Source organism: Dermacentor variabilis, chromosome 11 (genome assembly GCF_050947875.1).
Source record: "Dermacentor variabilis isolate Ectoservices chromosome 11, ASM5094787v1, whole genome shotgun sequence".
NCBI lineage: Eukaryota > Metazoa > Arthropoda > Arachnida > Ixodida > Ixodidae > Dermacentor > Dermacentor variabilis.
The window spans coordinates 111,922,555-111,936,109 of record NC_134578.1 but is presented as its reverse complement, the minus strand read 5'-3'; the positions used below and the strand labels follow the sequence as shown (position 1 = coordinate 111,936,109).

General features: G+C 45.2%; 1 protein-coding gene across 1 annotated transcript in view; it reads left to right on the top strand.

Moving 5' to 3' along the window:
* The window catches only part of LOC142564054 (acetylcholinesterase-like), a 48,418-nt gene extending 36,882 nt beyond the window's left edge, over positions 1 to 11,536 (top strand). Inside the window, exons 3-4 of the mRNA XM_075674872.1 lie at positions 1,632 to 2,854; positions 11,369 to 11,536. Coding sequence (XP_075530987.1) covers positions 1,632 to 2,854; positions 11,369 to 11,510 — 1,365 coding nt within the window. The 3' untranslated portion in view covers positions 11,511 to 11,536. The remainder of the gene's footprint in view (positions 1 to 1,631; positions 2,855 to 11,368) is intronic.
* Positions 11,537 to 13,555: the final 2,019 nt, after the last annotated feature.

Below are 13,555 nucleotides of genomic sequence, written 5' to 3'. Positions count from 1 at the left end.
AGAAATTATCTACGTACCTAAAAATATATTCAACAAGCTCAGAAAAATTGGCTTCCTACTCCGTACCAAGCTTGTTCTGAAATATGTCGCTCCACATGGGAGTTACAAATGGTCTGTGCATTTAAATAAAGGAAGAAGAAATTGGGAAGGTGAAAATATAATATTTGAGACAGCATGACATGCATTCAGGCGATATATTTGTTAAATTCTACCCTACTGAAGCCAATCGACCCAAAGAACATTGAGCCATAAGTGCAAACCGACTAAGGAATGGATATGTCACAGCGGATCAGATCCATGTAGTAATCCACGAGTAATTAAGAAGTCTGGGGTGTAGTACTGCTCCTAGTTGATATCACAGATTACAGGACGGCGTTCGCTTCAGTAAGGATACAATCAGTCACCGCGGCGCTGTCTAGTCAAGGAGTACGGGAATCACATGTAAATATCCTTGTGAATGTGTATAAATAATACTCAACCACTTCAATTCTTCACAAAGAAGCGGAAAAATACTAAACAAGAAAAGGGTCAGGCAGGCACGTACAGACAACTTCTACAATTTTATTCACTGCATGCTTAGGAGCTTTAGGGTGGTTAGAGTGGCAACAGTTAGGAGTGATGATCAAAGGAGACCATATCTTCCACGTGCCGTCTGCAAATGACACTCTCTTTTCCACCATTGCTGTAAATGACTAGCAAGAAATTATTGAGTACATTAGCTGATAAAGTGTAAGAGTGCGTTTGAAAACAGTTTCCAAACATGCTGACTACAATTGAGAATTGTAGAGCACGAGAATTTGTGATTAACACCCAACCTCTAAAATATATCCAAAAGTAACATTTACAATACTAATTACTCACAGGTGAGCGGGGCAAAAGGAAATAAGTTTACAAAAGAATGCTGATGAGACAGACCGCATAGCGCAGGCATTACCAAATCATGACTGCCAGCCTGCAATCAATGCATTCTACCTGCACTAAGGAATGGAAGAAAATGTGGGGTTAGCAAAGAAGCTCGCGAAGCAGTCAACGAGTGATTCAACGCAAAATGTAGGCATATCTTTAAGACATAGCAAGACAGCGGTGTTGATTAAAGAGCGAACTTTCGTAACCGATATTATGGTTCATATTAAGAAAAAGAAATGGAGATGGCTTGACCATATGTGATGCACAACAGAGGTGAGAGATGGTCTACTACAATTACAAAATAAGCGCCTAGAGAAAGCAAGTAAGCAAGAAAGTACAGCACGTTGCTAAGTGTTAAGAAGTCAGGAAATTTGCAGACGTGACATAGTGTCGATTGCGCTAAAGCGGGGTAATTGGAGATCGCCGGGAGAAGCCTCCACCTTGAAGTAAGCATAAGTAGGATGACGATGATGATGATTCTACTCTAAATACCTTCTTGTATCACGCCTCTAATCTGCTTGTAAACTGTCCAAAGTGGAAATAGGATGCGAGTAATTTTGTCGCGGTAGATGTTCGCCGTTATGGGCATAACTGATGAAATTTGTACTGGTGCCCTTAAGTTTATTCCAGCGTCAGTGTCTGATCAATATCAAAACTCACTGCGAGCATTACACGATGTTACGCACACATTACACACCTCGGGTGCCTACGTTTTTGATGTGCAGGTACCCTTTCCCGGCTTCGGCATGGAACACCTCAACATTACGGAGGACTGCCTTCATCTCAACGTATGGGTCCCCGAGCTCGCCAGAAACGCCAGCTCGAGTCGACCGGTCTTGATCTGGATCCATGGAGGGGGCTTCACGTTCGGCAGCGCCAATGAGGCGAACTACAGCGGAGCCGTGTTGACTGCGTTTGCGGAGGTCCTTGTGGTGTCCATGAATTACCGCTTAAGCATCCTGGGCTTCCTGAACGCGAACTCCACAGATGCGCCGGGGAACGTCGGTCTTCTAGACCAAGTCATGGCATTGAAGTGGGTGCAGCGGAACATAGAATTTTTCGGAGGTGACCCACAACAAGTCACGTTGTTCGGAGAGAGTGCGGGGTCAATGAGCGTGCACGCACACATCATGTCACCGATGAGCGAGCGTCTCTTCAAGAGAGCACTCTTGATGAGTGGCACTATGTTCAGCATTGATGTATGGGACACGGTTCATGAGAGCATGGTCAAGGGTGACAAGGTGGCTGCCATCGTCGGCTGCTCCGAGGGGGGTACGATCGACCTGTCTTCCAATCCACAGAATATCATAAATTGCCTCCGCAACAAGTCCACAGAGGAGCTCGTTGCCGCGGCTGGACAGAGTGTGGCCCCCAAACTTATGTCTTTCTTTCCAACCTATCACGACGCCTTCCTCCCCAGGAATCCAATAGAGGCAATGAAGCGTGGTTTTTTCACGCCTGTCGATGTCATGGCGGGAGTCGCTTCCGACGAAGCGGCTATCTTATTTCTGTTCCCGCCATTGCCTGACCTCCTAGCGGAAGACCTTGTTTCAGTGTCTCAAAATAGAATCGCTGAGTCTCTTGAAGCCTGTTTGTCACGTCTGTGGAAGCAAGACACACCAGACGTGCTACGAATGTATGTTGACGACGCACCGCAAGGCGACAACAACGCTCTGAGGAGGCAGTACGTCGACTTCACGTCGGACAGGGTTTTCAACTGCCCGTTACGGTTCATGGCAGACAAGCACAGCGAACGGGGAGGAAAAGTGTTCGCCTACGTCTTCGCCCACAAGTCGGCGACAGCCACTCTGCCTGGCTGGATGGGGACGCCCCATTCCTTCGAAATACCGTTCGTTTTCGGAGAGAAGTACGCCGCGGATCCAGCATCGCCGGACGGCCGTATGAGTGAGGCCTTCATGCGGATGGTGGCCACCTTCTCTGAAAATGGGTTTGTTGCGGTTTCTCACCTTTCGTTGACTAAGAGCCAATCTATGTTTTGTGTGAGCATGTCCGGAGGCATACATTCAACTGAATTATAAGGTATTTGCTTTCACCTACTGAAAGTGCATAGGACTGAAGTAATCATGAACACCGTCATGGAGTATGCACTCCCCATTACATTGACTGCTTTCAGTTCTGCAAAGTGCACCTAAATGTCAAAACACAAGTGTTGTTACACTCCCAGCACCTTCGTGCTCAGAGTGTAACACGATTGGCTGACCCGAATGGGAAGGAAACGTACGATCTAGTTTTCAGACGATATAATGCATTTTCGCCCCGTGTGTTTGTAAACGTTATAACTAAGTTTCAACAACTCGAGTAAAACAGGAATACGCAGAGATACGAATAACTCAGATCAAGCGCTGACAAAGTAATGACTTTTTATCTGAAGCATGCCAGCTTTTACTTTTATTCCTCAGAATATGCATGGGTACACGCCCCCCCCCCCCCCCCGCCCCCAGATACGTATACATTACACAGTCATAGCCTACCATGCAAAAAATGGCATTTCTCTTCCTAATAAAGCGCTAGATGGCGCACTTGCACAGCTATGTCCGACCTTTCTAATATAAAAGGCCTCCGTTATCTCGACTCCCCTCTTAGTCTTTCCTTTCCCTAGGAACGCATGTGTGTTTGTGTGTGTGTGTGTGTGTGTGTCTATGTATTTATGTATGCATGTATGTATGTATGTATGTATGTATGTATGTATGTATGTATGTATGTATGTATGTATGTATGTATGTATGTATTATTTATGTATGTATGTATGTATGTATGTATGAATGTATGTATCGATGGATGGATGGATGGATGGATGGATGTAACGATATCCTCATACATGGGATGCATAAGGGTGTTTTTTTGGCTCGCATACGAATCCTCAAGGCAAGATAGTGTAGTCGTTCATGTCATTCAGGACATTCACAGCTATACTGTTTGGCTCTGTAGTTAATAGAAAATCTAAAAGTGAATTTCCACGTGTTGAGCCAGAAACCACATGGTGTAATTCAAATGACGACAGTACGTCGCAAAAATCTTGACATTCACGCTTCATTGAGCTGCCTACTGGCCTGCGCGACTTCCATTAAATAGGTGGAAAATTGAAATGGACAGCTAAATTTATTGAAGAAGTTGGGTACTTGTTTTGGAGAAAAGTTCAGGCACTCTGAAAATCTCTCCGATGAATCAGGTGGGCCATAACAGACGCGACTTACACAGGTGACGCGTGAGGACAACCATAGGGCCGCCCCCAAAATTTCCAGGCACGAATGAATGTAAAGAATGTACGCTTCCATAATGTTTTTACTGCCGATTAGCGCACCGTCACCTCACAACTTCACCCTATATCTTCAGAATAGCGTAAATTGACGAGATAATGACAACTCGCAGTATGCACTATCGGGTGATAGCCAGGTTTCTGTTTCTAAAACTGTATCTGCTGAAAATGATTCAACATAACGACACAGATGATCTCACTTGTGATACAGACAACGGAAGTCTGACAGAAGAATTCACATAGAAGCGTCCTGGCTTTCGTGTTTTCGTCACCGGATTTTAGAGGGTGCATGGTGCTTCGCAAGGGCCACTAGCCTTCTTGTGGTACGGTCGAGGATGTAAAGTTTGTTGTCTAGGACAATCTTTTGAAATACAAGCTTGAATTTGTAGCCAGGCGTTCACTTCGTACAAGCTAAGTCTCTTAGCTTCTGTCTTATAAAATACGCCCTGTGGGAAAAGGCTTCTTCAATCTAAACACGTGGTGATTTTAGTTCTTCCTGTTTAGGTGCATTTATCAGTGCACCTTTGACTTTTGTCAGTGCATCAGAATTTTGTCATTGAAGTGGAGGAACTTCACAATCATCGGCCGAGGGTACTCTGGCATTTTCATCCCTATTCTATGCGCACGCTCAATTTTCTAACTCCGTAACATATTCCGTGTCCTTCCATGACTCTGAAAATTGCTCACGGATTCCTTTTAAAATAAGGTTATTTCGACGCATTCTGTTATTGAGGTCTTCAACTACTAAGCTTCACTTTATGCAGTGTAATAAGCACATTTATTTATTAAGCATCCCCCGTACCCGTAAAAGAGTCCCAGTTGCCTAGGAAAAATATATTCAGCATTACAGCTCAGCTGTACGAAATATTTTAGATGAGTTTGGTTTGTTTTTCAAATGTATTTGCTTCCTACTTTGCGGTCGAGGGATGATTCAACACTTGGACTGCAATCACGCATAGACCATGGCTACATTGCAATACCTCTGTAATGGGTAATATAAGGCGTAAAGGGGGGGGGTGCTAATATAATGAACATTGACCATTCCGTTGGCAGTGGGCATTTCAGCAGCATTCCGGACAAACAAAGATAAACATTGGACCACTCTATAGAGCGCAATGTCGCGCTATCTCTTTGTTAAATGTCATCTGGCTGTAGCTAGCCCACATAATGATTCCATCGCTTGTGCAAGTGACCGGAAGGAGTGTGTTTGTGGTTGACAGCTTGTGGTATACCATACAGGTAGTATGAGGACTTCTTTCACAATCAGTGCTCCTTGATTGCCCCTTTTCGGGGTTGCCATTGTTACATTCAACCGTCATATTAGTGCACAGTCAAACTTAGGCTTATTATGCAGCTTAAAGCTTCGAGCATAATCGCCATTGGCTGGTGTTATGAAACGGTCTCATACAAACTCAATAGCTTGTTCTGAAACAGAAGCTCTGGCCTTCGACAAAACAAGCCACTCCTTTTCGGCCTTGAATGAAAGCGTACGGAGATCATTATTCTTACACGCTGGCACAAAATCCACTACAAAAATCAACTAATAACTTGTCAATGCAGCCACCTACATGTGACAAGCCACATTAGGTCAGCGACTGCGGAGCGGTTGTTTGACTTTCCCTCAGGTCGTCAATTTGCTTTCCAGACATGTTAATGGCTAGTTGTTCCGCACTGATGTTGGACATGTTGGCTATATTCAAGCTACGTTACTTAGATTGCGCAATTTGATCAAGGACAGCGGTCAATTTGTTTCCGCGGCATACGAGTCCAACTCTGCCAAATGTTCCCTCTTCAGCAGATAAACACTTTTCTGCAGAGCGATGGCTGGTGCTTTTCGAGTAAATTGTACTGTATTAAGCAAAGTTCGTATAGCTTCTTCCCCGAGTGCCACTCCTTCACGCGACTGATCTTATTTGAACCTCCTGTAGTATATGAACAGTGAACTCGTTCTCGAGCCACAGCAAGCGTTGTTCATCCTCATCACAGATGCGTGCCATGTGGTGGCTTCATAGGAAGTGTCATGGATGTGAAAACGTTCATCAATCCTTTTCCTTTAGTAACTGCTAGTGCATGCTTCTGGATTAACATGCATGGCACGCTCTCCAGTTGAGCGATGCTGCTTATAAATTCGCCTTATGCGATGTAATTAGATATTTTTGCACACTAGCAGCATCAGTACTTCATGGTATGCTCACTCGGTCCATAGCTACAGATTGAAAAAAAAACAACGGGGAAATTTCCTATCAGTATTTTTACAGCGAAGCTGTTAAGGGCTACTTTCTCCAGTATCGTGTCCGTGTATACAAGAAAAACTATCATCAGCATTTGCTCCAGCATCGTCGTCTTCTTCCACAGCTGGCTCGTTGGTGCCCCTCGGCGATACTGCGCAAACGTGCTCGTGCCACTGCTCCCGCGTTCGTCGTCGTGATTAATTATTATTTACTAAGAACACAAACACGTAACCCATAATTGAGAAATACTTGAGAATAATTCAGATGTAATAATAATAATAATAATGATACGAAAAAGAAGAAGAACATAAATGAGAAATAAACTGTCGGGATTTACCCAGCGATAAACACCGGGGCCGCACGATTAAGCTTCTCTTGTTCACCACCTGTACGGAGTGCTTCGGCTGATCGTTATTTAGGTGTATCTTAACTAATTCACTGGTTAAACAGAATACAATATGTACATTAAATTGTGCAGGGTGACTGCGAAAAAGATCGAGGCTTGTCGATCAAGATCAGACTGTTATTTTCGACATTGTGGCTAGCGTTTACTGTGGAAAACCATTACGCATAGATCACTTCGCGGCAGACAAGGAGTTGCTCTTGATTTCCTAATTGCAGTGTATTTTTCTGCTTGTGTTTGAATAGTAAGCACGCACTTATTTCTTCAGCCAAGAGTGTTTTCATTTTAAATCACCATGTATCCTCTCAAAAAATTATTTTTTGTTCAACCGTGGCGGAAGCATCTCTGCTGCAGAATGCCCTCGACTTCGTCATGGCGCCTTTCATGGTGCTGTTCGGTGCGCTGTTCAGCACCTCCTAGCAGGTGCGTAGTTGCTGTTCGGAAGAAACGGACATGGTTTGAGGCCTTTTGAGTCACGTCATAAAATAAAAACCTGAAAACAAGCCGACAACTTCACCAACGATTGCGATGCTACCTAATGCGAAATTTGAACGCAGCTCTACATGTGTTTTCATTTCGCGATATATTGGCTGTCACGGGCAATCCGTCTCATGCAGCCGGTTGCGGACGGAGCGAAGTGTGGCGCCACTGCCTCGCTAATCGTGAGACCGCGAGAGCGAGCGCGTGGGTGACGCGCGGGTGCGATTCGCAGCAGCCGCCGCCGACAGACCTCCCAGACGATGCGGGCAACTGTGGCGCTTTTCCTCTCACTCTTTCTACAGAGTATCCTCTCCCGCTTTCAGCCTCATGGTTCCGCTGCATCTCCTCCTCCGCATTCCTCCTCGCACCTTTCATCCCCGTCTGCGTACCGCGTTCGCTTTGTTCTTTCGCTGCGCTCCTCTGCTCGCTTACGAGGGACGACGACGACGTCCGCGCTATGTCGGGGAGTCAGATATTTATCGGCAGTATGATTACTGTGCACACACTTTACGTAAAGGAAGGCTTTTCTGGGCAACGACAAAACAATATGAAGAGGGAGGTAGAAAGGCAATTGTTGTTGCCGACAAACTTCGTGTTGAGAGTACCCCTGTAATACTGGGATGTTTTATCAAACGCGCGTAGGGACGCGTCACAAGACAGAAGCACTGATCAAGGCAGATAGCGTGTAGGGCAACACCATCTTCGGTTACATTGTTTTAACGCACGAAGCGCAGTTAAGAAAATCGACAAACTGCAACACATTTTGCTCACACATGACGGACAAATATGTGTGATAACTGAGTCTTAGTGGCATGATGCCATTATCAAGGCGAGATCGTAACGCCTGGTTATCAGCTTTACTCAAACAGTTTCCTACAATAACTACTAGAGGGAACTATGGCGCTGTAGCCGTTGAGCCACCATGGGAATGATGGGTAATACATGAATTTGTCTGTTCTTCCTGCTTGTTATTTCCGACGTCCTTGTGGCTTTCTTTGTTACACTTTATCTTATGACTGTCTATGCGTTTCTAAGTGCCGAAGACTGCAAACACGTTCAATGGCTGCTAATTGCAGTAGTTCGTCCTGTAATAGTAGTCAAATCGAAAGACGCCAAGCGTCCCAATGCGCTGGCTTGTCCGCGAGAAACTCACAAGAGCATTTTATGCTACTTCTCGATGTATACGTTCGTGGCGTGATGGTTTGTATAGCGGGCTTCTGTGGTAGAGGTCCACTGTTCAAATGAAATCCTACCGTCGGACCATTTGATTATTTTTATTCAACGTAATTATTTATTACACAGTATTTTGGCAAAAAAAGACGAGTTTACAGTGTCAAGAAGCCTTGAGGACTCACAAGGAGGAAGTTTAGGCAAATCCGTGTACTACCCTACATTAACATGCCGGCTGAACTATCGCGCTTATGGCTGCCGTAGACACTAGCACCAGAGTTAACTCTAGTATGAAACTCTATGGCTTGACCATTGTGGCCAGAAATCTCCTTGCAGTGGTGTCACCGTCGTTACAACGTATCACTTTGAATTCGCACTTCCTGAGTGATTTCTTTTGCATGAGTGTTTACTTTCGAAACATTCAGTTTTTGGTGCTTCATGTTTTTCTCTGTGTGTTGTATCGAAGATCTCAGGCTCATGACTACCACCTTATTTTATAATCACATTTTGCGGCTCAGTAATAACTTAATAATACCAGCTGACTTCAATGTTCCCACATTTGACTTGAATGCTATTAATTATGGATCCTCTAATAATATGGCAAAGATTCCGGCATAATGTTTTAACTTAGCCCTGACCAAATAGTCAATGAATCCACACGCGGTATTTCAATACTGCTTGTTGTATTTGTAACGGAATTGTTTGCTGGAGCGTCGGTTCCAATTGAACCTTATATTTCAGACCCCAAACTAATCTCTTTTGTGTGGGATGGACACGGCTGGTAAGCTAATTGGAAAAAGTCCACTGCAGTAGTGGCATTAGTCCACCAGAATGTGTTGGAATATATTATTTGCTCATGCATCTTCCCACAATTGAGAGCGATGTTGAGAGCTGTAAGCGCCACTTTCGCAACTGCGGAGTTCTGTACTGAAACAAGGGTCGACTTAACAAAGTGCATGTTCTCAACAGCACACCCCCCACACAGCACCACGGCGCACTACGCCATACTGTCCACTAATACATGTAGACACTGCCCGGCTAGAAGAAAAGCGGCTGCAGGTGGCATAACCGGCAGCGAAAGACGCCAGGGATACAGAGCGCGCTGATCATCTAGAAGATGTAAAGGGCCTGATGGAGGCACCAGACAGCGTGGTGCCATCTGTCGACGAGACACAAAACGCGCGCACAGGCTACCTTGTCTCAGCGCCAAAGAGAGAGAAAGAGAGAGAGAGAGAGTGAACCTCTTACAAACACAGAATTTCGCCGGCCCGTATACAACCGCCGGCATGCTAAAAACATGACAGTGAAGTGTATGGGGACCTTTATGTGCCTTTTGAACGTCGCTATTGGAAATGACAAATAATATTTCAGCGTACCAAAAGTTACTGCTTCAGTGATATTGTGAACAAGCATGAGAGAGAACTCGGAAGGAATATTTTTTCTACCTTGTTTTCCCAGAAACTAACGCACATAATGCGGTACTGTAGAAATGGGTAGAGGCAAGCATGGGGGAATAAAAATTGAGGAGGGGCTAAGTGAAGCCGGAAATTGGCGTTGCTACGCCATCATATTGGGTCAGTTCTCCTCTGTTTTTGACCATCATCATCATCATCATCAGCCTGGTTACGCCCACTGCAGGGCAAAGGCCTCTCCCATACTTCTCCAACTACCCCGGTTATGTACTAAATGTGGCCATGTCGTCCCTGCAAACTTGTTAATCTTATCCGCCACCCTAACTTTCTGCCTCCCCATGCTACGCTTCCCTTCCCTTGGAATCCAGTCCGTAACCCTTAATCATCATCATCATTATCAGCATTGTTACGCCCACTGAAGGGCAAAGGCCTCTCGCATACTTCTCCAACAGCCCCGGTAATGTACTAATTGTGGCCATGTCGTCCCTGCAAATTTCTTAATCTCATCCGCCCACCTAACTTTCTGCCGCCCTCTGCTACGCTTCCCTTCCCTTGGAATCCAGTCCGTAACCCTTAATGACCATCGGTTATCTTGCCTCCTCATTACATGTCCTGCCCATGCCCATTTCTTTTTCTTCATGTCAACTAAGATGTCATTAACTCGCGTTTGCTCCCTCACCCAATCTGCTCTTTTCTTGTCCCTTAACGTTACACCTATCATTCTTCTTTCCATAGCTCGTTGTGTCGTCCTCAATTTGCAGTATTTGTGAATAAATAAAACTTAAAATGAAGGTGCTGAAAACCACCAGAGCAACTGTTGAGGGTTGTGTGCAATGCTTTATGGCTTTAGAGTGATGGTTGTAGGGCTATTTTAATGTAATGGTAGTAATGGTAGTAATCCTAATTCCGAAGGCACGCCTCTACCCATGGCGGTGCCGCAACAACATTGAAATCAGTTGCTAGGCTGCTCATTTTATATACGAAAGGCTAGGGACGTCACACCCCACGTCGCAAGCTAGCGTCGTTGCGGCAGCTTGCGCAGCAGTAATCCTGATCAGGCAACGGATACGGGGAGCCTCACGTGCTTCGCATTGATATCATAAGCAGCTTGTCATGAATTATGTGGTTGGGATGCTTGTTCTAAGCCTGTTCTTTATTCAAACGTATGTTGTTCTTTGTGTTGTACGAGTCATTCCAAAGACTGTATGCACCGTTCGCTGCCCTTTGCAGAGTGGTTGTAGCATCTGCCTTACGGGGGTATGAGCCATTACATTTTTGCTTGCTTACAGGGGTATGAGCTATCGATAGCGATAGTTTTCTGTCGACGGCCGTGAAGGAAACCCGGGATCCTAGCCATATACAGGTTCACTGTAACAAAAAATGCGCCGATGCCGTGGACTGCTCACATTATAAGCCTTGCCCTTTCTCTTATTGTTATTTTTTGCGTAAATAAGTTGCCGTGACAAGGACAATATCTTTCTTCTTCCAGGGTTCCAGAATTACCGAACAACCAGCAATGGCCACCGTACACGCGGAGTTTTCCCATTATGATGGTGATGGACCACGATACCTTCAACCAGACGCAGGACTTCCGTGCAAGTCACTGCGAGCGATGGAGGCCACTATTCTAAAAGAAATGAAAAAAGTGGTTTACTTATCTATGTGTATTATTATTGATCAAACCTACTTTCTATGACGATAGTAGTTAAGTTGGAAAATTTGCTAGTCTTTTTCCCCTCTGGAAGAAGTAAAATTCAAAGAAGCAAAACCATGTCTAATCATGCTTAAGCGCACCCGCCGTGGTTGCTCAGTGGCTATGGTGTTGGGCTGCTGAGCACGAGGTCGCGGGATCGAATCCCGGCCACGGCGGCCGCATTTCGATGGGGGCGAAATGCGAAAACACCCGTGTGCTTAGATTTAGGTGCACGTTAAAGAACCCCAGGTGGTCAAAATTTCCGGAGTCCTCCACTACGGCGTGCCTCATAATCAGAAAGTGGTTTTGGCACGTAAAATCCCAAATATTATTATTATTATCATGCTTAAGCGCGCTTTCGCTCGTATAGCTACGTTCAAGCCATGTTGAACCCCAGCCACTATTTTTCTGCAGTGAAATAGATGACGCATTTGGAATAGACGGGTGCCATCATCACACTTAGTTTCGGCTTGTTCCTGTGTGTCGTTCTATGTGCGTGTACTGTTTATGACTAGGGCCCTGCAGGCATCGGACACTGCTGCCACGGTGCCTTGATTTGCTCTGTTGTGAATGTGTTTGTACTCAATGTAAGAATGTCAGTTCTAAAAATTTAATTATGGGGTTTGACGTATTGAAACGATCTCATTGTGGGGCATGCCGTGGTGGGGAACTCCGGAAATTTGGTCCACCTGGGGTTCTTTAACGTGCAGCTAACTCTAAGTACACGGGTTTTCTCGCATTTTCCCAACGACGAAGCGACCAGTGGGACAATTAGCGGCTAGCGCGACCTTTTAGCTTTTTGTCAAGAGCAGCGTATTGAGTGGTAAATATACTTGTATATAGCTTCGCGTCTGCATTCTCCCACGTGACAATATCGTAACAAATGTAGATGCCAAAGTCGTTTTCGGTCTATCTATGTTGCTTACCCATCCATATATTTTATTCCTTATTCTAAGTTCAAAGAATTAGAGCGAGGTATTGCAAAATCAGACGTGTCTGTACACAGCCTCGACTGTTCCTAAGAAGCACGTTTGAGGCCTTTAATTATGCGTTCTTAGTGCGTTAAGCGATTTTGTGTCCCCGTAACGCTCTGGCTAAGAGCATAGTTGGCCAACAGCGCTCCCGCACTGCTCAACAGCCAAAGCTGGCCACCCAACACCTCGAGCGGTGCTGATGATCTGACTATGGCCGGCTCAATAAGACCCAGGAATTCCGCGCCAGTCGCTTCAAAAGCTGGATGCCGTTCTACTAAGGAATAAAAAAAATGGGCTTGCCATTGTCCCCTCATTATAATGAATCAAACATGAGGCAGTCATAACCGATGACAGATCGGCGAGCAAGCTTTCTGTTTTTTAATTCAAATCAAGCGTCTTTTCACCACAAGGACGAGGGTAGGCTAGGGATAACTGACTAACCTGCCGTGGTCACGTAGTGCCTATGGCGGTGCACTGCTAAGCTCGAGGAATCAGGATCAAACCCTTACCCGCAGTGGTAGCACTTCGAAGGGGGGGGGGGGGGCTTAATACAAAAACAACTCTACAACGTCTATTTGGCGCATGTTCATAAACCCAAGTTGATCAATATATTCCGCAGTTGCTTACTAGGACGTACCGAATAATTACGTCCTGGTTCTGGCACCTAAAAATCCGGAATATAATTTTGCTTTTTTGTCTGTGTGTGTGGGAAAGAGAGGAGGGGGGACAGATGGGAATTTTGTCATGAGGTGAACGCTATCCTCCTTGTCACATGAAAAACAACGTGGACATAAGGGGCTAGTTCACAGAACATCATAAACATTAACAATATATGAGCAAGATATCATCTCCATCATCATCATCAGCAGCCGAAGTTATGTCCACTGCAGGACGAAGGTCTCTTCCTGCGATCTCCAATTACGCCTGTCGTTCGCCAACCGATTCTAACTAGCGCCTGCGAATTTCGTAATTTTATCACCCCACCAAGTCTTCTGTGGTCCTAGGCTGC